The sequence below is a fragment of the Ctenocephalides felis genome, unplaced genomic scaffold (assembly GCF_003426905.1).
Source record: "Ctenocephalides felis isolate EL2017-DRISC unplaced genomic scaffold, ASM342690v1 CF-g0.4_SCAFFOLD_01170, whole genome shotgun sequence".
NCBI lineage: Eukaryota > Metazoa > Arthropoda > Insecta > Siphonaptera > Pulicidae > Ctenocephalides > Ctenocephalides felis.
Genome location: NW_020537324.1, coordinates 28,267,933 through 28,295,721, shown reverse-complemented (window position 1 = coordinate 28,295,721; position 27,789 = coordinate 28,267,933). Strand labels below are relative to the sequence as shown.

General features: G+C 31.0%; 1 protein-coding gene across 1 annotated transcript in view; it reads left to right on the top strand.

Annotated features, from left to right (window-relative positions):
* The window catches only part of LOC113367041 (DE-cadherin-like), a gene marked incomplete at its 3' end in the record, with an annotated part of 48,691 nt that extends 20,999 nt beyond the window's left edge, over nucleotides 1-27,692 (top strand). Inside the window, 20 exon segments of the mRNA XM_026608671.1 lie at nucleotides 2,215-2,288; nucleotides 14,234-14,473; nucleotides 16,859-17,008; nucleotides 19,810-19,995; nucleotides 20,075-20,277; nucleotides 21,326-21,635; nucleotides 23,124-23,340; nucleotides 23,426-23,572; nucleotides 23,646-23,920; nucleotides 23,992-24,117; nucleotides 24,189-24,341; nucleotides 24,414-24,570; nucleotides 24,828-25,018; nucleotides 25,083-25,268; nucleotides 26,331-26,480; nucleotides 26,557-26,757; nucleotides 26,825-27,056; nucleotides 27,059-27,076; nucleotides 27,310-27,492; nucleotides 27,557-27,692. Coding sequence (XP_026464456.1) covers nucleotides 2,215-2,288; nucleotides 14,234-14,473; nucleotides 16,859-17,008; nucleotides 19,810-19,995; nucleotides 20,075-20,277; nucleotides 21,326-21,635; nucleotides 23,124-23,340; nucleotides 23,426-23,572; nucleotides 23,646-23,920; nucleotides 23,992-24,117; nucleotides 24,189-24,341; nucleotides 24,414-24,570; nucleotides 24,828-25,018; nucleotides 25,083-25,268; nucleotides 26,331-26,480; nucleotides 26,557-26,757; nucleotides 26,825-27,056; nucleotides 27,059-27,076; nucleotides 27,310-27,492; nucleotides 27,557-27,692 — 3,535 coding nt within the window.
* Nucleotides 27,693-27,789: the final 97 nt, after the last annotated feature.

Here is a 27,789-nt window from a genome sequence, read left to right as displayed (position 1 = left end):
TTTATTCGGAAAAATTGAAACATTATTTTGCAAGAAATGTAATATATAATGATTTATACGTTTATATTTTGAAAAACTAATACTAAAGTTTGGCAAAATCAACACTAACACTAATAACTACTTGATGATTTTGTGACTATGTTGAAGTTGATTTGATATTAAACTTCTCGTAGAGTCTCTCATTAAAATCGAAAATATTTTTTTTTGCATATATTTACATGGTATTTGTATATGTTTGGATACAATTTTTAGTTTACGATTCTGAGAGCACATATCAGCCAATTGGATGATTCAAAAATTTTATTAATTCCTATTAATGGAAGATATGCTTATTAGTTCAAAGGCAGGTCCAGCAGTTTCGGACATGTAGGAAAAAAGTTTCAAAAATTACCTAGCACATAGATTTATCAGGCATTTCATACAGATTTTAATAATGAGTAAAAATGTTGTTTCCGTTTTTTTGAACCAAGAAATATAACGTTTAGAATTACAACAGCGTTCTTTGCCTGATTTATAAGCTTTTATATTTTGTCTATAAAATACGAATTAAGAAACTTACAGTATTTATAATAATCTATTTAGAAATATTTAAAACAATTGTTAATAAGCTTTAATACATTTTTTTTAACCTCACGTAGGGTAAGTTATAGTAATCGCAAAAAAATCGATAATGAAAATGTTTATATATCTTTACGTTTCAAAGGTTTTTGAACATGTTGGCATACCTTAAAAAAAATTGATGTATGTTTATGTGCGGATACAAATTTTCGTCGACGATTTCCGGATTTGAATAATTAAAAAAACATTCGATTCGTATTGATAAAGAGACGTGCTAATTAGTTTTTGGCGGTAACTCAGTTTTTAAGAGAACTGAGCGTTCGATTTTAATAATTCAAAAAGATTAAATTTTTGAGAAGGCAGGTCTAGGACTCTCAGCAAAATAAGTTAAAAAAATGTCATTTGGCGGTAAAAAATGTTCATTGGACATATGTACATCAAATTATCAGCTATTTTTATAGAGATTTTAATAATGAGTACTCATTTTGTGTAAATTTTTTGGGGTTTTGTACCATGATCTTTAATTACGGTACGGGAAGTTCCAGCAAGTTGCTTTAAGGCACGATGCCATGCACCCCACTATAGTTTTTATTGATTGTAGATTTTTTCTCGAATGTTGCATTATCAGAAAATTTCAGTAATTTGCCTTAGGACAGAATGCAAGGCACCACTAGTTTATATATTTATTTGAAAGTCGTTTTCATGAATGTTTTCTTAACAACGTGGCTTTTAGAAGACCAACTGTTAATATATCCCTATGTGATGAATGTTATTACAATTTCTTTCATAGGGATGATTTTTAATTTAATGCAGTAAACCCCAGAAAGAGCTATTTGCTTTATTTGAAATGAATTCTATTTGAAAATTATTTATTCTAATCGTTTCTATTTTCAAACTGAATGTGCGTTTCACATTTGCATATTGTTTCGTAAAATTATTTATAGAAATATAATGATTTTGTTTATTTTTAGCGGTTGTTTGTTAATTTATTAACGCACATCAAAACTGAACTTTGCTCTATGCAACCGAAATGTTACTATTTTAAATAATAAGAAAGGAAACCCATTTACCTAGAAGTGATACTTGTGATTTATGAGATAATAATATAAATAATTAAAATGTCTAAAATATATCTATCATAGTAAAATTCAATTCCGAACATAAATATACTATAAACATACTAAAAATAAACTTATTTAAATATTCTAACAGCTTTTTTAAATATAAGCTAATTTGCAAAATCAAGGTACATTAAGATACATTAGATGATAATATGAATAATTAAAATGTCTAAACTAAATCTGTAATAGTAAAATTTAATTCCAAACATTGGAATATACCATAAATTTACTAAAAGTAAAATTATTTAAATATTCTAATAGGTTTTTAAATATAAGCTATTTTACAAATTCAACTATTAGCAGACATCTTACACGTATTTAATAAGATTATACGTATAATTGTAAAAGCTTTTACTTATATCTATAAGAATTTAAAACCATACTACCAAGTTATCATTTAAGTCCTATCAGTCATGATGCAAGCTTATAAATTTAACACTATCATAAAATGTTTCCAAATTATCCTTAAATTATGACTACTAATATTAATCAAATTTTTATCAATATTTAATCAAAAATTAATTATTATTTACAGATTATGACAGTTACAATATATGGCATAAACCACGACTGCGGACCATTAGACAAACAAGAATAGACACTTTATCTGTGAGTATTGGAAATTTATGTTTGTAATAGGACATAGATATATGATGTATTATTTTGACATATTTATTGTATGTTTTTGGTTATTTGTGATAAGGCACATTGTTTTATCAACATTTCTTCCATATTTTACTTTCAGATAGCACAGGAATCTGATGTTATGCTTTTTTAATTGTAGATTTTAAATTCTTATTGTCAATTCAAAAAGCAGCGCATGTGATTTAATAATATAGAGTTAACTATAACTTTGTATAACATTACATCAATTACAACTTTAAGATTCAAAGTTGTTGTTACTTTGTAGTGCTAACTTTTGCTAGTAGAAAAATGACTTCCTAAATTTATTCAGATAACGGCAATTCTTAGAAGTAATTTAGACTTTTGAATTAAAATTTTAAGGTAATGCATTCTTTATTTGAGTATAAGCTTTAATTACACATATCACTCCCTTTACACGGAGGATAGATTCAATGAAAAAGTGCAAATCAACAAATTCACTTTTATATTAATAAACCCTACTAAACAAAAATCACTATAAAACAGTAGTGGATCCACGGGGGGCCACGGGATACATGACCCCCCCTGAGCTGATTTTGGGCCTTAGGTAGACTACTAATTCAACATTGAAATTACTTCATTGTGATTTTATTTATATATTCTGTCATTACCCATATTTTATGTACCTATATACCTTCAATTTTTAATTAGAATAATATAGTCAAACGGCGGTGTAGGACACTTAAAATTTAAGAAAATTTGGAAAATCTTCATAAAATTATATGCGTATTGATTGCGAAATCATTTTGCGTTTAGAAAGAAATACGAAAAATTGTATATAAACTTGGAAAATTAAACGTTAAATTGAGGTTTTAATCTGTAAGTAAACGACTTAATCAAAAAGAAATAAATATATAATACATGAGTGATTTAAAAGTATACCGAGTCGATGTAGAGCATTTTAATTTGAGAAACTATTGAAAATTATTTAATTTCTTACAATTTCTTTTAAATGTTAGTTATTTGGACAAATGGTTGAAATATTGCACATTAATTAGAAAAAACGAACACGAGTCTAATACAGAGTTTTTAAAAGCGCGCCAACTTTAATTAATTATCACAATTTTAACCACTTGCCGCACTTTGATAAGTTTATTTGGACCAGGAACTCTATCTATTTTTTTTTGTCTTAAAATTATGAATAACAATAACAACAAATAATTTGTAATAATTTGTTTTTAATATATTGAGTAACAAACATATTCTACGAAAAATAAATATTAATATATTTATCATCAAACACATTTAATAAATAAAGAATATTAATTTATTACAATAATAAAACTAGTTGGTATTGGTATTTTGCCTTGAGGCAAGTTACATGAACTTCCCGAAATGTGTAAATAATCGACTTAATTAATAAAAAATAAATTAATTTATGAGTGATTATAAGTATTCCGAGTAGATTTATTACCCATCATTGAAAACGAACGCACGATCACAAAGTATTTTCTTAAGGCAAATTTTGAAGAATCAATAATTTTTATAATTGAACCATTTTCCGTAAAAAAACTACTCATTTTCTCAAACTTTGATACATTTTTAAAATTAAACTACTTGTCGTAAGGCCGTAATATTTTAGTAAGTTCTATAAGACCATGATATCGCCAAAAAAAGTTCTATGAAAATCGGCTTAATTTTTTTTCAAACAGTTAATTACAAGAAAACGGCTCGGTAGATTTTAACCTAAAACTAATCAGTATCATTCCCAAACTAATATCTTTCGAACAGTTTTTGATTTTTTAAATCGGTTTGGTAGTATGAGCTTAAATGTGGACGACAGGTTTAACACTTTTTTCCAAATTACAAAGAAACGGCTCGGCCGATCATCGCACAAAACTGAGAAACGATAACCCTCATCGAGATACATCGAATGCTTTTTAAATATTTGAAATCGGTTCAGGCGTTTTTGAGTAAACGTCTATGAAAGTTCTAATTTTGACAAATGTCAAAAAGACCATACTAATTTTTGCAAACTTTGACGAATTTTTAAAGCTAAACCAGTTGTCGTAGGGCCGTAATATTTTAGTATGATCTACAAGACTATGGTATCTACCGTCAAAAAAATAATCATAAAAATCGTCGAATTTTTTTTTAAACTTTATTACAAGAAAACGGCCCGGCCGATCTCTACCAAAAACTAATCAGCACGATTCCCAATATCTTTCGAACGGTTTTTATATTTTCTAAATCGATTCAGAATTGAGGCCTAAAACGTAGACGAAAATTTTTTCACTTTTCTGCGATTTATAATGAAACGGCTTGGCCAATCATCGCACAAAACTGACAAACAATAGTCATCGAGATACATCGAGTGGCTTTTAAATGTTTGAAATCGGTCCAGCCGTTTTCGAGAAAACATTGATTTACGGCAAAAAATCTGTTCACATATACACACACATACTTTTTCCAAAATTGGTCTCATTTGATTCAGAATGGCTTGAAACGTCGAGAAAACATAAAATTAGCAATTCGGATTTTTTGATGAAAACATAAACCTTCGGGAAGTTAAAAATATAAAAAAACTAATTTAAATATTGAATTTAGATAAAAAGTAGAATTAGGAATTCATTTTGCAATTAATTATATATAAACACTAATTAAGAACAAAGTTTAAAAACAACTATGCTCTTTGCTTTGGTACTTTAAACGAACTAGCATGCACACACATAAAATTTAATTTTGATCATAAAACAGGGATTTTTCATCATAGACATAAACTTTATTTATTTCTTTATTCATAAGCAAGCAGTAATCAATGATAATAATATTATTTCAGAGTCTTGCCAAGACTAATAATAATAGTAACTGTAACATACATTTTGCAGTACTATGTATTTGTTGTATTTTGACAGTTAATCAATGAAAATATTATTGCAGAAAAAGCAAATTATAGTTTAGTGTTTATAATTTTGTGTAAATGCAAAATTAATAAATTTTGTTTAAAAAACATTATTTTCATAAACCGTATAAGATCGATAACGTGTAAAACGTGTACCGCGTAAAACGGGGTATAGGTGTTAGAAATAAAATTACTTATAGTAAAGTTTGGAAATTAGTTTATATATGAATTTTATATGGACAAATTATTCAAAATATATCAAAATAGCATGGAATTAATTTCCAAAAATATTTGTGGTTAAAGAGATACCATTTTCAACTATTCAACTATTCGTGTACAATCAAATATTTGTCTTATTTAATAATCACAGTTTGTGAATGTGAAAGTATCCACTATAATACCTTATTAGTGTTCAACGTAACTAAATCTTTATATTACCTTGTCATAATTTTAAAGCGTGAATAGATCATATTTCAAGCTACGATCGACTTTGACTAATGCATTAACTAATCTAAAAAAGTACAAAAGGCATGAAACCATATTTAGTAAGTAGACGTGCTCTCAAACATCAAATCATATGCGTGACTAATTGAATAAAAGTCCATCACATATTTCTATAGGGTTTCTATATCAAATTCGTATCACAATATCTAGCTGACTTATCGTGCTTTATCGTTATTAGACGGAAAGCTTGTATATATTATTAGATATTGAAAAATGGTCGTCAATATTGTTTGATGTGCGTTTGAATTATTGCATTTTTGAAATCCGAATATTGCAGAAAATAGTGCTCATATTTTCTATTTTGAAATAAACAAAATTCAGTTTTTAGTTTTAATTTTTTTATTATTGCATAGCTTCAATAAAACTGTAGAATTTGCCATATAGCAATATCTATCAGCATAGATATTTAAATCAATTTAAATAAAAATTGAAATCGACTGATACGGTTTTTTTAGAGTGAATAGATAAAAAGTTGGATATCGATGTTTACCTATTACTTTAATTACTTATTACCTATTGCTTCACCTTAAAATAAGACTTTGGGAGATGTTGAGTGGATAGGGCTTAAAGGTCCGCTGGCAAAAAGGTCCACCACTTATCTCAGAAATCAGTAAAGTTAAGATTTTTTTAATAACAATATTTGAAAGTAGAGGTAAAAGGATGTGTAACAAAAACCTGCTATCATCTTGTTTCTTAAGAATTTGCTATCGGGGCAAAACGACATCGTTTGAAAATTCATAACAAAAGTTTTTTTTTTGTTGTTATTTGGTTTGGTTTTGAGTACTGTTGCTTAGTTTACGAGACCTTAATATAATTTTTAGGTATATATTTTTTAATTATTTCATAAGATGTATTATTAATTTTAATTTAGATTCAAGTTTTTTTATATCATCTCTATAAAAGCTAACACCTGGGTGGGATAAAAAGGACCAACTAAACCTTTACCATGGCAAAAGTTTTGAAAATAAAAATAGCAAATACAAAAGTAAATTAAGTTAAAAGCAATTTTATAAGAAATAAATGAAATAAATAGTCGTTTCAACTCTGCTGATGAAGATTTTTGACGAAATACCAAATCAAAGGTTATTTACAGTGTTATCTCCATTAAAAAATGGACCCATGAAATTTATACTTTGCAATAGTAGAAAAATGTAGCTATTATTTTGTAAAATCCCTCTAAAATTAAAATGACACATTGGACAAGTGTGTTGCACAAGTTTTTGAAAAACAGCATGTTTCTACTATGATGAATTAATTAGCTGGAAGTTTTACTGAACATAGTCAGATAGTTGTTTGTTTGATATAATTTGTTATTAATAACAGTGGTATTTGTTGTGATATAATTGTTCAAAGTCAAATTGGACCTTTGTGCCCCGTCCTACCATATTTTTCCAAGCATTCTCATTCAACGTGTTCTCCTATCTATTATTATTCAATGGTTATTCATTTTGTTTTTAACAGTATTCATACTCACAATCAGTTCTTTATATAAAAGCATTGATGATTGTGATAGATATCGTGATTTATCATTATAAATTAGTAGCAATGGTAAACATGCACTGTTTGGAATGAAATATGTTTAAAAGAAATATTTAAATTTTAAAACGTCATAACAAATTTAATCGCTATGTTTTTACCAAATTTGTTTAAATTATCAAGTGCTATGTTTTTACCATTAAATTGTTCATAATATTTTTTTTCAAATTTCATTCCAATAACACAGCCGTAAAAATCGTGCTATTTTCATAGTTTGTTACCAATTCGATTGTTTTTCCAGTTTTAACATTTAGTCTGGCTCTTGTTGGCGTCACATCAAAGCTTATCCTCGATCAACATCTCGTTGCCTTTCAAATCGATCGGCTTGTTCTATGAAATTGATAAGAACGCTCTATATATAAAATGGATCGATTAGAATTTTACATGTATAAAGCGCTGAGTTGAAGTAAACATATATTTAGATATAAAAGTACTTACGTTGAATCAATAATTAAATATAAATTAGTTACGGAATTTTCTGTCAATGGATAGAGTCAAATTGCATGATATAAATAGTTTGTCATGTATGTATTTATTTGCATCAAGAATTTAACATATTCGTTCAAAAGAAAAGATTATACAATAGCACTTCTTTTAAGATTTGATTTTTATTTTTATATAGATTAAAGATTTTATTATAGTATTGCCATTATTACTTATTTGTAGAAAATTTAGCCATTTTTCCAAATAGGAGTTAGTAGCTAGCTTTTGATTTCGTCCCAAACATAACCATTGGCATAGTAAGGATTTTGATAGGGGAGAAGGAGGGTAAACCGAAGTAAACCATACTAATTGTTAAGGATTCTTTTGAAATGTGTTTATTATCATTTTTGTTAAGAATTCGTTTTAAATATTTATATAATTACAATATTATTTACTTTATGTAGGCACCGGATATTAGTGCATATTAAGTATTCTTTCAAAAATAGCCTAAGTAAATTCAAATCTTTCAGTTCTATTATTATATAAATCCCTTTCAATACAAAGGGATACTGATTATTGCATCAAATTTTATCTTGGTTGTAAATTCATTTACAATTTTCAAAGAAATGGACTAAGTTTATTGCTGGCATCCATATTAAACTGATTATAGAAATTTTCCTAATTTTAGAGTTGTATTAGTATATTTGTGAACTTACCCTTCCAGGCAGTTTAATTTTTATATTATATTTTTAAGTTTATAAATTTAGTATTCAGTAAGTTGCGAGACTAAACACATATTAAGAAATTTTGCTTGCACAAGTTACTCAACCATTCAATAAAATTTTTCTATTCTTATGGGATCGTTTAAGTATTACGTAAGCAGATTTATTACAATTATTTACCCCCCCCTCCCATACCCCTTGTCAGCAAAAGTAAGCAAAGCTCTTAACCCCTACACCCATGCTTACGTAAATATTTCGCAATTAATGTAAAAAAATAAAAATACTACCTATGACGTAATCATCATCCAGACTCCCCTGCCCCCCATGTCAACCCAAAATAAGCAAATCAACAACCCCCCGCCCCCTATAGTGCTTACGTAATACTTGAACGGCCCCTATATCTATTGTCGTTCTTCATTCTTCTAATAATTACAGTGTACACAAATATTTAAAAGTGCGGTAATTAGTTTTTGTATAAAGTGATAACGGTAAAGGCAGCAGTAAGGTGTAATTCTACGTCTTAATACTAATATTTCAATCAATTTCAATTAACACACTATAGGCGGGCCCCGTAAAAATACTCGTCATCTTTTAATCACTATCTATCGTAGGCTTCTTATTGCCCTTAAGTTTTAAATATATTTGTACTTTAGCGTTTCAGGATGCTCCAAATATTTTGTGAAATTTAGTCCTATCTTCATTTTATAATTTTTGTGCCCATTCTATAAAATAATTCTGAACTGATTACAAAAGTTTGATAACCGACAAGTTTGATTTACTGATTTTAAAATGCGGATACGTATAATATATCATAGCCATTTTTAATAACTTACTATAGAGTTGTTTTTTCAGTGAAGTGTCAGTGTTTTTTTGAAATAAGTATTAAGTCCGGAATTGATTCTAAATCTTGCCTTTTTAAAGGCACCGGGCTTAATACTTACAAGTTGGATATATATTATTATATCTGTCAAAATTTTAAAGGTGAACGTGCCTTTTGCATACTTTTCTTCCCAAACCCCGGATTGGGGTTGCTAATGGGGAGGAAGTAAGCACCCATTAGCAAGTGCTTTTTCTTTTTCAAAATTGTGAAGTCTTTTTATATCATTTTTAATAAATTTTAAAATCAGTGCGCAAAACTCTTCAGGAAACAGAATAATTCCCGGGCAGGGGCCTGGGAAAAAATTCAAGATGTCGAACATAAATCAGAAGATGGACGTGCAGACAAGTACTGCACTAAAAAATAAATATGATGCGCTCACGGACCGTACAGATATGGATACTGATAGGGAGAGTGAGGACTACAGGAAAGTAACACGCCGAAAGAGGGCGAAAAAGAACAAGGAGCCTGAGAAAACCATTACTAGGTCGGAACCAACTACCTCAGGCGTCCAAACCGTGACACCCAAAAACACCACCACGAAAGAGGCAAAAATCCCACCGATTATCATAAAAGGTCAAATAGATTTAAAAGCAATTAAATATCTAAGAGAAACATCTAAAATTAATTTTAAATATCAATACCTCCATAATAACCTACACAAAATTTTCACTGACACCGCTATAGAACACGAAAAAATCAAAGACATGTTAAGGGACTGCAATTATCAATTTTATACCTACACAATCAAAGAGGAAATGCCGAAAAAAATAACCATAACCGGTCTACATCCATCAATTACAGAGGCGGAGGTTCATGAAGATCTCCTGTCAAAAGGGATTAAAGCCAGGCAAGTAGTGCAGATAAAGAGGAAAACCTCAGATGGTGGTCAACACAAATTACCTATATACATTGTTCTCCTCGATAAAGACCAGAATATGTCGGAGCTAAAACGAATTACAAATATTGGGGGACATATCTTCTCCTGGGAGGCCTATAGGCCGCAGAATAGAGCGCTGCAGTGCCACAAATGTTTGAACTTTGGTCACACATCGTACACCTGTGACCTAAAGTACAGGTGTATAAAGTGCCTCAATGTGCACGCACCAGGAGCGTGCCAAAAACTACCACATGAGGCACCGATGTGTGTCAATTGCAAAAGCGAACACCCGGCAAATTATTCCAAATGCAGCGCTCTTATTAATTACAAAGAAAAGAAGGAAAGCGACGCTCTCAGGAGAAGACAAGCGTATAGGCCAGCACCAACACCAGTGCCACTGACGAGGAGCTTCTCGTCAGCTGTAAACTCCACCAACAATGGTCCTAACGTCCGACCTGAATATCCTCAACTCCCTATCCCATCGTCACCATACAGATCAATGGTCCAGTCCTCACGAACAATGGTCCAGCCTGCATCATCACAGATCCGGCCTGCACTATCGCAACCACCAACACGGCCTGCCTGCAGCCAACCCGATCCAGACCTCAACACTCCGGAAGGACTCTTTACTGCTATGGGCGAGATCAGGAAGCTATTTGCGGATCCCCAGGTAAAGCAAATTTTCAGTGAGCTATACAAACTGACAAAACACTTAACACAAACATGACTTATAACGACAAATACACAACAATTTTGAACTTTCTTACTTCATCACCATAAACCAATCGCAAGACTTACAAATAATGCATTTCAATTCAAATGGACTTAAAAACAACGTTGACGAACTGAGACAGACGATAACAAAATACGATCTGGACATAGTACTGATTAACGAGACACACCTAAAACCTACGGACAGACTCTATATCAACAATTACAAAGTTTACAGAAACGACAGACAGACCGACGCACGCGGATGGGGCGGCACTGCGATTTTGATTAAGTCTAACATCAGACACGAGCAAGTGCCAAACCTGACAGCGGGCGGTTCTGAAATAACAGCTATTAATGTATACAAGAGAGGTCAAAAAGTAACCATAATATCGATTTACATCCCGGCAAGCAGACTAGAACATACGGACTTACAAAGACTACTGGACTCGAATAGATTTGTTCTTATGGCAGGAGACTTTAACGCACAACACACAACTTGGAACTGTAACTTCAACAACGCAAACGGAAACAGACTTTACGAATACCTGACCGAATACAACACCACAGACGCACAACTACACTTTCCTGACACGCCGACCAGATACGCCACCGTACAGACGCACCATCACAGTACGATCGATTTGGCATTGACAAAAAATCTACACGTAACATCCGAACCCATAACAAGAACACTTTTCAACTCTGACCATAATCCAGTTTTCATGACCATTTCAGACAGACTAGACGTCGACCAGACCCCCACACGCAAATTTTTAGATTACACCAGAGCCAACTGGCCAATTTTCAGAGACATCATCACAGACAACACACGACACACTATGCCAATCGATACCAACACTGACATTGAGGAGGCTGTAACACACCTTACACTGACAATCACAGACGCCGTACAACAGACTATACCGACACTAGACTCAAGAACAACACCAGCCAACGACTTGCCAGAACACATTTTATTGAGAATACAACTTAAAAATCATATAAAGAAACTGTGGCAACGTACCGGTGACAGACTACTCAAGGAACATGTGAACAGACTGACAAAAATTATTTCCAATGAAATACGTGATCACCGAAACAACACTTGGACCAAAAGACTCGAGAACATAAATACTGACCCACACAAAATTTGGCAGACAGCAAAAAGACTGACGCAAAAACCAACATCCATACCTCCACTCAAATTAACTGACAACAATTACGCAACGACACCAGCAGACAAGGCGGAAATATTGGCAAAAAACTTTGAAAACATACATAAAAAAAAAATGCCAATATGTCAAACGCAGACCTGAAACAAGACGTACACGAGACAATTCAAAACTTCACTGACCTCCACAGGGACAAAGACTTACGAATAGACCCTGCCACAGTTTCTGAAATAAAGACAATAGTTAAAAAATTACCGAACAGAAAAGCACCGGGACCGGACGGACTACAAAACATAATACTTAAACAACTGCCGACAAACGCCTACATTTTACTTACCCGGATAATAAATAGAATAATGACAAAAGGCTGCTTTCCCGCTTCTTGGAAAACCTCCACCATATTTCCAATAGTGAAGCCAAGGAAACAGCCAGACATACCACAGAACTACAGACCGATCAGCCTCCTCAACACAATGAGTAAGGTAGCCGAAAAGGTACTACTCAAAAGACTTAACAAACACATAAGACACAACAAAATCATACCTGACACACAATACGGCTTCAAAGAACGACACTCCACACTACACCACTGACAAAACTCATAGAAAATACTGTTCTCAATTTTAACAGACGAAACCATACCGGATTGGTGTTGCTTGATTTCGAGAAGGCGTTTGACACCATCTGGATGGACGGACTTATACATAAACTCATACAACTGAATTTTCCACCATACATTACAAGAACATTACACTCATACCTCTCAGACCGTAACTTTACCGTACAAGTAGACAACGGACTTTCGACGGTTAAACAAGTGACGGCGGGAGTACCGCAGGGCTCGATCCTGGGACCGTCACTGTTTAACGTCTACATTCACGACATACCCACTGACGCCGACACCACCTTACTGACGTTTGCTGACGACACTGCCATATACAAATCATCACGATCACCGACGCTACTGACTACAAAGATACAGACACACATAGACAAGCTGACGAAATATACTGACAAATGGCAGATCAAGATAAATCCGCAAAAGACGGAGGCAATTTTATTTACTAAGAGCCGAAATGCCATGACTAGACTGACTGACTTAGACAAAATTAAAGTATTAAACTGTGAAGTTGAGTGGTCCAAAGATGTCAAATATCTTGGTGTGACCCTGGACCATAGACTCAGCTTCACAAAACATATTAATACGAAAATTGGACAGGCTTACGGGATGTTAAATCTACTGAGACCTCTCTTGAACCACAACGGCCCGCTAAGCGTGAAGAACAAGCGAACACTTTACTTGACACTGATAAGACCGATACTGACATACGGCGCTCCGGCATGGAACGCGACGACTAAGACTAACTTACGGAAACTACAGACATTACAAAATAAGACACTACGACTTGTACTCAACAAAATAAGGGACCCACTGACTAGACATTACTACTCTTCAAAATACATACACAAACAGACTGACGTACCGACAATACTCGACTACATAAAAAAGCTCACTGAGAATTTTTATCTAAAATGTGGGGATCATCCTAATATGAACATCGCGGGCCTCGGCCAATACACAAGAGATGATATTTGGTATGGCAATCACGCCATGCCAAAATATATACTGATCGACCCATAGCGGCAATTGAAACTTGGCTCGACGCAAATATTCTCCCTCAAAGTGAATAAATCTTTTTTTGTTTTTCTCCTTTTTGAGTTATTATGTGTTATTATAAATAGTGCTAAGTGATTTTTTTTGGGGAATAAATTTTCTTTCCTCTTTTTTGTCACAGAATTATGTCACAACTTGTATATCTGAAATACTTATTATTGTATTGATAGAACAAATATGAAGGATGAAATACCTACGGGTAAAAATCCAAAATGAGAAATGCTATGTACACATATATATCTACTGAAATATATTTATTTATTATTATTATTATTACTTACTATAGATAATTAAAGTAATTCGATGACAGTGTCGTCGCTTCAATTTTCTTTTACATAGTACAAAATACTGTTTTCCAAACTATCAGTTTGGCGTCAAAATATTTTTTAAGCTTGCTAATGGCAAAACTTCGACTAATGTTTTTATGATTATGAAAATAAAATGATATACCTACTCAACCTTTAATTTGTATTAACCTTTTCCACTCGTATTTATTATCCAATATTAAAGCTTAAAGATAATTATTAATAATGTTTAATTTTGCAGAGCGATAGTAGCAAACTGGTGGTTCGTGATAATAGAAAACCGGTATTTACACGATGCGGCCAATATCACGCGAGTGTAAAAGAAGAACAAGAATATGGGACTCCAGTATTGACCGTTCATGCCGTGGACAAGGATCCCCCCGACGCCGGGGGTTCCGTTGAGTATGCATTTGTGGCGGCCCCTGGCGAGCGTCTCAAGTTTCACATTGACCCGCAAACTGGCAATATCACGACACGACATGTGAGTCACTTTTTGAAAATGTATTCGCTTGAGTTATTACAATAACTTATTCATAGATAATAGAAGAGTAAACTTATTAATAAGTTAGTTATAAGATTCTCATCAAAGGTGGCGCTGTTAATGTTATATAAAGTCCACCTTAAGGGGGTATTCTAGTGTAGATCGATGAATTTTAGGTCATTTTTAAAGTGTCGTAAATGAAAGCAATGAATGTTTTTACTATCCACTTTTTTACCACTTGTTTATTAATATTATTAAAATACAAAACAAAAATTAAAAAATAAAAAAGTTGAAAATTGTAAAAACTGGCAGCTGATGAAGTGGGTGGTTTCATAAAATTGGCACCTCAGTCTTGACATGATTTCAGCCCTCCTAGCCATCGAAAATGCAAAAAATAAAAAGATTATTAATCTACAATGATGTCGCAATCGTCCGAACTAGCTATGAGCAAAAAAAAAATTTTTTACAAATTGGCGACTGTTTGAAAAAAGTGTTTTTTTACTGTTTTTTGAGTTTCTCGAATTTAAAAATAGTAAAAAATAGAATTTGGAGGTAATCCTAGTTCGGGCTATAGATAGGTCTATAAACAAGACTCTCTCAGAACATTTCAAGTGAATCGATCGATTAAAACTCGAGAAATCGTGTCAACAGTACTGAAAAAGTCTGTTCTGAGAAAAATGCATTTAAAATTTTGCGTGAAGCCAAACCAGTATGGAGACCGAGTCAGTAAAATGCCATATTTCCGAAAATAATTCAAATTTTCAAAAACCTTCTCGTACCCATATTCTTAGATAGTTAAGCTTTGAAAATATGAAATAGAAAAAAAACGATTTTTCAGAAGGGGGTATTCTGGTCTCGAAATTTAAAAAAATCTTTACTTATATATATATATATATATATATATATATATATATATATATATATATATTCAAAGTTTAACTATTCAAGAATATATGTGCAAGAGGATTTTTCAAATTCAAATTTAAATTATTTTTGGAGGTATATTTATTTGACCACGATAATCGTTCTGTGTTTCTTTCCACCTCAAATCCTTAAACGTATTTTTTTAAAACTGTCTATTTCGATATGATACACAGATTTCTCAAATTTTACAAATTTACTTAAATTTTCTTTATCGACTTCTCTTCAGTATGAACTACGCTCATACCCAAATTCCGATTTTTACTATTGTTAAAAAAATTTGAGAATATTAGAGAAAAATTTTTATTTCAGAAAGTCGATATTTTGTGAAAAAAAAGTATTTTAACTCAGTCCGTAGTTCATGCGATTGCGACATTATTACTATATATACATAAATTTTTTCCTGCGGATTATTTGGAGGGCCAAAATCGTGGGTATGTATAGATGCCAATTTTCTGGAAGCCCTCACTTCATCACCTTCTAGAATCCAAACTTCATTTTTATTAAACAAGAATTTAAACTATTTTTAGTTTTGAATCAATATGAATCAATAACTTGCAAACAAAATATAAAAATGTTTGACTTTTTTAAAATTTAAAAAAAATGCATCAAATTCATGCTTCTACTGATATACTAGATTACCCTTAAAACAAAACAACTCCTTGCTATATTATGCTTATTATTTACATTTTATAACAATAAATTTTCCTAGTTTACACTGTGCTTATTTAAGATTTTATCATTTTGTATTATTTGCAGTACTTAGGGGGCGTCTATTAATCACATGAGGTTTTTAGGGGGAGGGGGGGTCGACAAAAAATCACGAAATATCACGTGGGGGAGGGAGGGGTATAGTAAGATATCACGTGTATTTATTTTTTAACTAATTTTTTTAAGAAAGTTCAAACAATTTTCAAAAAAAATTGAACAATTATACAGATTTTTCACGTAACTAAAAATACACGTGATGATTGGTGGGGGAGGGGGGGTAAATTTGAATATCACCATGTATCGCCAGGAGGAGGGGGGAGTGTAAAAATCCCTAAAAACTCGCTCACCTGATTATTGGACGCCTCCTTACATAGTAGTTCAGTCATTATATTAAGTTCACCTCGGAATTCGAGATACCCAGCTGTAAATCTGTAAATACTGTATATTGACACACTGAAGTTGTCTCAAAAACTACATATGGTATTGACACCCTACCATTTATAGGTTTTGAGACAACTTTAGGGTGTAAATATACAAGTATTTACAGACTTACAGCTGGGTATCTCGAATTCCGAGATTTGTACCTACTTTAAGCTTAGATGACACTACGCAAAATGGGTTCAAAGCAGTTTACTTTTCGCTTCAGAATCGTATGTAATATTTTTATTCCTGATCAAGTATTTGTAAAAGATTGATTGATTATACCAGATCTTTATATTCCTTTATTAATTTCAATCAAACTCATATTTTCAGTCATTCGACCGAGACGAGCCTGCCCGCGAGAAGGAGATTTATGTGACGGTTCGCGCAACCGACAACGGAAAGCCGCCCCTGGATGACGTGTGTGTCATTCGCATCAACATAGAAGACATCAACGACAACTCGCCTGTCTTTGATAAAGTCGTAAGTGGCTTATATTATTATTTCTTGATCTGCGCTAGTTACTCACTACGATATTACATTCACTTCTTGCGAACTTACTCATTCGTTTTAATTCTGACGTACGAGCAACATACACACATATATAATTTTTCAGATGGTGATAAATATATTGATTAAACGAAATACTTCTTAACAAGCAACTATCCATATAATAAAATAGAACGAAAACTAAAATATGTTTCTTAAAATAAATTTAATAGATTCAAACGTTTTGAGTCCCAATTTGACTCTTCTTTAAATATATATATATATATATATATATATATATATATATATACTAGCAAACCCGACGAACTCCGTTTCGCCACCAGATGGTTTCGTGAGAAAGATAAAGAAATTTTTTGTTTGTTTTATATTTGAAAAGGAAAAATTTGATTTTGCACAACAATGAATTTATTTCGATTACAAAAATTAAGTGTTGTTTAGTTTTTTTAGAACTTCTCTAAGTAAATGAAAGTGAATCCGCCAAATATCCGTTTCATTGAAGTGCTCTTTGGTAAACCACATTTTTTGTTTTTTGGTCTGACGTTAACACAAACCAAGCGGATGGTTTTCCAACCCGTGAACAGGGAACGTATAACTGCCCATGTGAAAAACAATGATTTTCTAAATAATCTATTTGAAATTTATCCCACAAACACTAAGCGATTGGCCTTGCGACTTGTTATTGCAAACGCAAGGCGAACTGGAAATTGCAATTGTTTGAAGTCAAACGAAAAACCAGTCGGAATTATTGGTATGTCACCAAATTGCCAGCAATTTTTGATTGAATGGTGAAATTCAGTGCGTGTACATCATTATTCTTTGCGGCAAGAATTGCTAGTTGACTTCACCAAGCATAATTCTGATAATTCTCACTAATGTCATTACTCGAAATTTTAATTACTGTGCGTGAAATTCCAGCAATTTGCATTAGGGCACGATGCCATGCACCACTAATTTTCTTAGCTATAAACCTTGCGGAGCCCGAGACCTTTCCAACGAATTGTCGAAATCGGTTCGTGCGTTCTGGAGTTATTTCGTCAGGAAGGAAAACCCGATTTATTTTTATATATATAGAAGATAATCTATTTGCAATAAAACAATTATTGATTATTTTTATTACTCGAATTTTTCGTACGTGAAGTTCCAGCAATTTGCATTAGGGCACGATGCCATGTACCACTAATTTTCTTAGCTATAAACCTTTCCAACGAATGCAAAATTGTCGAAATCGGTTCGTGCGTTCTGGAGTTATTTCGTCAGGAAGGAAAACCCGACTTATTTTTATATATATAGAAGATATATATATATATATATATATATATATAATTAGATTTTTTTGCTTGACGTTGAGACATATTGATTTGATATTGATTTTCAGCCAATCGTCGGAATAGAAGAAAACGAATAAATAGAAATATTTTCAGAGGCTTCCATACTTTTCATTATATATTCAATATATTGGCGAAACTTCGCAATATATCTAAGAGAATGAACCAACACATTTGTAATTCTAAAAATCCAAATCAGTATAAGACAATGTTTTCTGAACATGCCATTAGTTTAAATCATACTTTCAATACCAAAAATCCTATTATTTTACGTAAGGAAAAAAATGGTGACCTCAGAAAATTTGCTATTTGCTAAAAATATTCATCTTTCAGATAATGTTTTTCGAACATGCCATTAGTTTAAATCATACTTTCAATACCAAAAATCCTATTATTTTATATAAGGAATAGAATGGTGATCTCAGAAAATTTGCTGAATCTGTATTCATCTTTTTAAACCAGTTTGCGTTAATAAACGAAATTCTGCTCTGTTAGTACATGACTCTTATCATAATATTATCATTTTTTTTAAAAACAATTCTTTAAATCTTTAACCCTTGTGTTTTTTATACCAAATCATTGTTACTAAATCAGGAATCTCTAGTGTAAATGTTCACACAACTGGATACACCGCCGCCAGAATAATTTCAGAGCAAAGCAAAATTTCAGTTTGACCTTCTCGAAAGATCTAAATTAAAACCAATAAATAACTAAATTAAGAGCTATGCATATATTTTTTAAATCTATATCCTAAAGGTTCTCTATTAATAGCAAGAAAAGGTGATTGCATATAAATTGCGTCAATAAGTTGCAATAACAAAAATGATCATTTATTCGTATACTATGTCGTACCTATGTCTATTTAGAAATACAATATCTCAAGCTTGTTACTTCTTTTGTCAACAATTTATGGATAACATAAATAACATAATTATAAACCATAACACGAAACCCAAGATAGTTTATAATCTAAATAAACTATATAACCCGCTTGAGAACGCTTTTATATTAGACAAAAACAAAATAAATATCCTTTTGTATATAATTTAATTTTGAAGAACTATCAACCTGTTTTGTATCTAACTATAATATTATGATCGTCAGTTCACATTTCAGATTTCGGATAATTGTAGTTAGCTGTTTTGTAATTTGCCACATGATTTTAAAGTTCATATTATTAAATACGCATCACGTGAATTAAGGATTTGAAAGATTTCTCTTCACTATTATATACAATACAATATATATGTATATTTGAAATGAATTTTGTTTTATATTGTTTACAGAAACAATGAATCAGTGTTTAAATATTTTTTTATTATACAGAATGAATTGATCCATAAGCGTGCCATTGTAAATCATTTATATGAACTTATTGTACTAAAATATTCAATAATATTTATATTTTTTTCTATTTATATTCAACTTATTTTTACATTTTAACTTCAGCAATATTTGGAATCAGTACCGCAAGATTTGAAGGTAGATCATGAAGTAATGAGAATATCAGCAACGGATATAGACAACGGAAATAATAGCGTTGTCCATTACACGCTTAAATCAGGATCTCTGGACGATAGTTATTTTAGAATAGATAAAAGTACCGGTGTTATATATCTGCAAAAACCAATCGATGTAAGTTAAAGTATTTTCTATGTAATGCAAACCATGCCATGAAAATGCTTATTGAAAGAATGGGTTCCTTAAATTTTAGAAAAGTCCTGGATATAAATTTCGTCTTATGGCTAAAGCTGAGGATCAGGGCGAAACACCACTATCGAATCAAATAGAGCTTGAGATTCAAGTAGTCGAGTCTAATAAGAAATCGCCTAGTTTTATTGGAAGTCCATATGAACCAGTAAGCATGCCAGAAGATTTCAAAAATTTTGCAGATCCTATAATCACCATCCAAGCAGTGTAAGTGTAACTTATGATTTATTTCATACGTATGTAGATTATGTCGATATTAATAAATGTTTTTTATAACAATTCTTTGCATAATTTAAAACTTTACTTAAAAAATCAGTTTGCTTTCCTAACTTTAGTAACTTTGTTATTAAAATAAGTTGAAATAATAAATATAAAATGTTGTCCTAAACAAAACCATTTATAACTAATTCTTAGTACGTTTCCATTGTATATCAAAGATATTTTAAAAATAATTGATCAATCATACAAAAGTTGAACAAAAATGTGCTGGTATTGTACTGTACAATTGTACTAAGTAGGATTAGTTTTAAACGAGCTTTAAATGCGGGCTCGAATCTCTTTGGCCGCCGAATAAATTTCTAAGCGTCCCAATAGCTATCAATTTAATTCAATTAGTTCCAGTAGTAAGAACTTTATTAGATAAAAAAAAATCTGTGGTACATTAATATAACTACGGTTCTTTAACTCTTACGCGGGTATATAAAGTATATTTTATATCTCAATTGATATTAACCACTTCTCTTTGCACTTAATGTAACATTAATAAATAATTATAAATTATATAAAACATTTTGAAATAAAAGAAGTTGTTTTAAACATTTTTGCATTTCTTTTAACAGAATATGTTTCTGAAATTAATTATAAATAATTTTTTCTAATAGGAGATAAAGATTTGCAAAACAATACGCAATGTTAAACAAAATTAAGTTAGTTTCACTTGTTAAGGTTTCTTGTAGCTCTTGCACATTTGTTTATAAATACACTTTTACCTACAGAAGATGTAAAGATTTCAGTAATATTCTCGACATATAGAAACTTAATGGCACTTAATTAAAGCAAATCTGATGCAACGCGGAAACTCTTCATTATAAAGTAATTGTTATTGCATATAATATATAATTATTGGCATAAGATGATTAAATTTTATCTTTTCATTAGTTTCAGATTATTGTATTAAAATATATTTAAAAATAGCATAAAGATACTTAAATAGCTTGAAATTAATTTCAAATTATTTCAATGTTTTTAAATTTAGGTCGAACATATTAGAACCGGATCTACTTTTCGAATTGGTGACTGGTCGTACAGAACAAACGAATAAACTTAACAATTTTCGATTGGAATCGGCTGGGAACAAAGCTCATATTATATTGGCTAAGCCACTGGATTATGAATCTATAGCCGAATACACTTTGACTGTACGTGCACAAAATGCACATAATTTAGCAGCCGAGACACAAATTCAGGTTCATGTGACAGATGTGAACGATAACATTCCATATTTCACGGAAGTCGTTGCTGGATCTGTATCCGAGAACGAACCTCCAGGGAGCCCAGTGATGCAGGTACGGAAAATAAACTTGAGTGATGATCGATCGATATTGCGAAACTTTTTTTTATTTGTAGATATTAAAATTGAATGTATTTGTAATCCGTAGCTTTTGGTTTAAACTACAGGTAACCCCCGTACAATACGGTAGTTACGTTCCAGAAAACTAGCGTGATATGCGAATCCTTGTTATAAGGGACAAAGAACTAGTACAAAAAGAGGGATTACGTTCCGAGAATTCAAAAAAACATGCTACATATCATGATTTTATAATAAATATTGTTACATTTATTCATTTTATAAATATACATTACTTGAATTATATGACTTTTATCGTCATAATTTTAACAATAAGGGCAATCCAACATGATCCTTTTTTTGCAAGATCTCCTCATCCTCTGAACAGTTTTCTATACTATCTTCAGATCCGTGCATTATTTTTTTCAAAAAAATTTTATTTGCGATTACTTGCTCTTAGCAAAAAAGGTTTAATGAGAATTGCATAAGAATTATTTAATATATTGTTCGGATAATCCTAGAATTTTTTTTCGATAGAACGTACGCGCTCTAATAATATCAAATTAATTATCTTTTGCACTCGTTTTATCACATTTATTGAGCTATTGTACGGCGATTTTACCAATTTTAGTAGTTTAATTAAATAAAGTTTGCTTTTCAAAGGTTTTACTATATTTCTTATTTTATTAAAACTTTCCTAAACCGCGTTATGCGAAATGGTCTCAATTCTTTAACCGTGTTAGAGCGAATTCGTGTTATAGAAGTACTGAATTATGCGGAGGTTACCTGTATTCAAAATATTTAACACAATTATATCGAAAAATAAATAACATATATAATATGCAGTATGTTTAAAATTTTAGATTCTAGGTTCAATTTAAATATGGTTTCATTTAGCAGGTTGACTGCCGACCTAATCTTTGAATTCCTCTCTAGTGCCACTATGCATTAGGTTCTTTTTGCTTTATTCATGTTATAAATAATCTAAATTTTGTTTATGTATTTTTTTTATATTTCATTTATCCTAAAATTATATCTACTCCGATCGGTCTTAAAAATTTTCACGGAGTGCCGATATATGCTGGTTGCGCCCAAAATAAGGCTCAGTAAGCTGTTTTTAAAAATGATCGTTATTTTATTATTCGTCACAATAGAAATCATGCGTCATGTGTGTTTGGACGAACCTAGGTCAGGAAGTAGAATTTAATTCTAATTGGAATTTACTTACATATGATTTTATTCATTTTATAAATAATTTACTTTATCAAAATACTCATTATATTACTCTTCTTAAAGTTCAAATTTAAACATCTATTAATAGTACAGAGGTATAATATAAATCAATAACTCGACTAGTTTTATAATCCGTAATGATACATACTCCTGATATATTCAATCAAGATGAATTTTTTGAACATCATTTTTGTCTGTAAGATTTTTTCTTCATTTACATAATTTGATTTTAAATCATTTCTTTCAATTTTAGGTAAAAGCTATAGATCGAGACGCAACAAGTGCGCATAATATTGTAACATACACGTTGGAAGATCATCAGGACTTATTCACTATCGATAGAAATACAGGAAACATTACAACTCTACGAGAATTTGATCGGGAAGATAAAGAAGCTTATAACGTTAAAATTCGGGCGAACGACAATTCTCCTTCAGCACTTCTACCTGGTGGCGACAGATATCATTTTGGTATGTCTGGCGATTTCATGAAAATTCTATATGAAAATGAATTTGCACTTTTTCAATTTATCAATATTATTCTTATGATCCGTAGGTGAACAAACGTTTAGAATAGAAATTTCTGATAAAAATGATAATCCACCTTATTTTACAAAAGAAGTATTTGTCGCTGATGCCATTTCAGAAGATGCCAATGTTAATGCCCTAGTTACTGAAATTGAAGCTAAAGATCAAGATACAGGTGAAATTAATTTATCAATTTTTTATTACATTTCATATAACATGTTCATAATTGAATGTATGTCGATTTACAGCATCTATTATTGAATATTCCATAACTGGTGGTAACACATATGATGCGTTTTCAATTGAGAAAACAACTGGTAAAATTCGAATAAAAAATAAGCTTGACTATGAAAATATAACAGAATACACATTGAATGTGAGAGCATTTGATGGTATTTATGAAGCTAGAGCCAAAGTTGAAATCAAAATTGAAAATGTCAATGACAATCCACCGCAGTTTACTAAACAGAATATTACTGTTTCCATTTTGGAAGAAACATTGCCTGAGGGTTGTATTGCCTATGTAAGTAATAATTGTTCAGTATATTAACAAACACCGATTTTTTAATGTATAATTTCATTGTTCTGTAATAGGTGGAAGCTTATGATCCAGATATACCAAACAGAAATGCCCCTCAAGGAATAGTATATTCTATAGTTAAAGAGGAACAAAGAAAATTACTATCTATTGATGAAAGTGGCTGTTTAAGACTTATAAAGGTTTGTATTAACAAAATATTGATTATTAAAATTTTGTTATATTATTAATTATTACTATGTTAAATCTCTAGCCATTGGATAGAGATCCGCCAAACGGTTTTCCACGATGGCAAGTAATTGTTTCTGCTGTAGATGAAAATGGGGGACCAGGAGGTGTCAGTAATTCTACCGAAGTTATTATTGAATTAGAAGACATAAATGACAATGCTCCCTACCTTAGTAACGTAAGATATAATGATTTATTTGGAAGCTATTTTATATAATAACAATATAAAATTAAAAATTTATCATTTTAGATTCAACCAGTCGTTTGGTATGAAAATGAACCCCCAAATCGTCCAATTGTGTTGTTGACTGCTAAAGACAATGATTCAGATATAAATGGACCACCCTTTCAATTTGATCTTGATTTTAGGGCTTCTGATGATGTGAAAATGAAATTTGAAATAAGAGGTACATTAACATCATATTTAATATCTTAATTTAAATTCTAATCTGTACATTTTATGGAGTGATTTAATCGGGATCTGATTTTTGTATATAAAATTAGAGGGTAGCACATTTTTGGAAATGAAATATTTGTTTTATGCAATAGTTTTGGAAGAGAATTTTAAAATTCCTTATGCTCTTCAAGTGTAGTACAAAAAAATGGAATTGTAGTGAACTAATTGATATATATTTATTTCTTGATGCTCATTATTTTGTTTCAGAAGGTAAATATCTATACCCACTAGTGACTTTTGACAGGGAGGAAATAAAAGATTACTTCATAGACATATCTATAACTGATAATGGTACACCAACTATGACTGGTGTAAGCATACTCCATGTTGTAATTGGCGATGTCAATGATAACAAAATGCAACCAGGAGAAAGCTCAATATTTGTTTATAATTATAAGGTATAGAAATGATTTTTTTAAATGTTCTATTTGATTTTGATTTAAACGATTTATTTATTAATAGGGTGAATCTCCAAATACGGACATCGGCAGAGTATATGTGAATGACCCTGATGATTGGGACTTGCCCGATAAACGATTTGAATGGTTGGATGGTCTTGTTGACCCTAAGTTCATTTTAGACAGTGATACTGGTATGATAACTATGAGGCAGGGTACTCAGGATGGGATATATAGACTCAATTTCAAGGTAATTTGATGATATTATGTTCTTTTTTTGAATATATAATAAATACTTTTAACTGAGTATTAACTATGGAAATAACTTTATGAACCGTTTCAAGTTTTATTCCTTGTTAAGTGAGAGAGCTTTATCAACTTTTAAAATACTACTTCTTATTACTACAAAAACAAGCAGAGTTCTATTTAATTGTAGAATTCAGTCTTTGATAGATATCATAGTTCTGTAGGACATACTGAAATATTACAGTCTTATAAAGTCGTTTAAATTAAAAAATCCATCAAAGTTTGAAAAAATAAGCAGCGTTTTTTGATGTGAGTCTAAATTAGATTTTTCATTGACGTTTTCTCCAAAACAGCTAAATCTATTTCAAAAATTTAATCAATTAATTTTTATAAGTACTCGCGCTAGTTAGTTTATTTATATGATCGGTTAAGTTATTTCTTTGGAATTGGCAGAAAAGTGCAAAAATTTTCAACCATGTTTTAGTCAAAAATTTTGAGATATCATTTGGGAATCGCGTTGATTAGTTTTTGACAAATGATAGCCAGGCCGGTTTTTCGTAATTGATTCTTAAATATTTTTTTTACTAAGTTTTTGATGAAACCTTGTGTGGCAATAGAGTACCTGGTTTATATTTACATACGTAAATATTATAGTCCTACGAAAAGTGGTTTGAATATAAAAATTAATTTAAATTATTTATGCGCGTTTTTAGAAAATACACCATGTATGTATTATGTATTTGTTTATTTTTCTATGTGCAATAAAAAAAATTATATAAATTTGAATGATCTGCAATAGTTTCTCACATCATAATGCTCTACCCAAAATTGATTTAAAATATTGTTTTCCTAGTGATTAAGACGATTAATTACACATGGCAGGAAGCTCATGCAGCTTGATTTAAGGCAAAATGCACAGTGGTACAAATGCATACATTCCATATGAAATATTGTTTAAATTCTATCTATATTTCATACAACATGTTATTTGAAAATGTTATTCTCTTAAATACAATTATCTTTGAACTATATATAATATGTCTAAATTCTGGCGAATTTAAAATAGGTGACAGAGGAATCATTATTGATAGAAAGACATTCAGTAGACGCATCAGTGACAATCACAGTTAAAGAAATACCAGAGGAAGCAGTAGATAAGTCAGGATCAGTTCGATTATTGGGCATAACGGCCGAGCAATTTATTCAATCTAACCATGTAAGTATACAATAATTGTGATATATTACGTAATATGTTTCAATTCATATTACTAACATTGAATAATTTTTTATAGTTTGCGGAACCTAGTCTGAAAGATAAATTTAGATTGAAATTAGCTACACTATTGAATACTTCATATGAAAATGTTGATTTGTTCACTGTTTTGCATCATAATGATAATACTAGTCTTTTAGATGTGAGATTTTCTGCTCATGGGTCACCTTATTATGCACTAGAAAAAATTAATACCAAAGTGGGCATGTCATACAAGGAGGTTTGTTTATTTATTTAATTAAAACAATTTGTTAACACGAAATTAATTGCTTGATATTTTAAAACAGATTGAAGAAGAACTAGGTTTAAATATATTTATGATAAATATTGATGAATGTATGGAAGAGAAAGTTAATTGTGAATCAAGTTGCACTAATCACTTAGAAAAGTCAACTACACCTTATGTAGTTTATACAAATAAAACGAGCTTTGTTGGAGTATCTGCGATTGTGCGAGCTGATTGTACTTGTGCTGCGCCGCCTCTAGTAATTTGTCAGAATGGTGGAACTCCATTTGATAATTCTGCGAATGTCCGGAAGGTCAGTATGCTATTAACAAACTATAAAAATTGTGTTCCAAACAGTATGAAATTCTATACATGTGTGCGGAAAAAAAATGTATGACTAAATAAGTGATCAAATAACATGTATCTTTTCTATTTTGTTTTACTTTTAATCATGTTTTTCTCTGCATTTTGGTTTTTCAACTCTATGAATTATTTATGCAATTAAGAAGTTATTGAACTTAATTTATAATATCTTATAATTTGTAGGTTTTGAGGGACCAGCATGTGAAATTATCTCAATCGGTTTCACTGGAGATGGTTGGGCTTTATATCCTTCATTGAGTGCCTGTGAATCTTCTCACATTTCGTTAGAAGTTAATCCTTATCAAGAAGAAGGTCTGATACTGTTTGCTGGACCTATGCATCATAACAGCTTGTTTGCTGTTCAAGGTACTTTATCATTATTATACATCAATTGCTAATCATGTCATTTATTGTTTTCATTTTTTTTTAGATTTTGTAGCACTTGAACTACATGAAGGCTATCCAGTTTTGCTTGTAGATTATGGAACAGGTTCTGTTCGTGTGGTGCATAGACATATTAAATTGACTGATGGGGCTAGTCATAGAATAGATATTACTCTTCAAAATCTGTAAGTTAAACACACTAGTGCAACACACATAAACATATAAATGTATACATTGTACATACTTTTTTTTTAAATCATTCAATCTTCTTTCGTATCT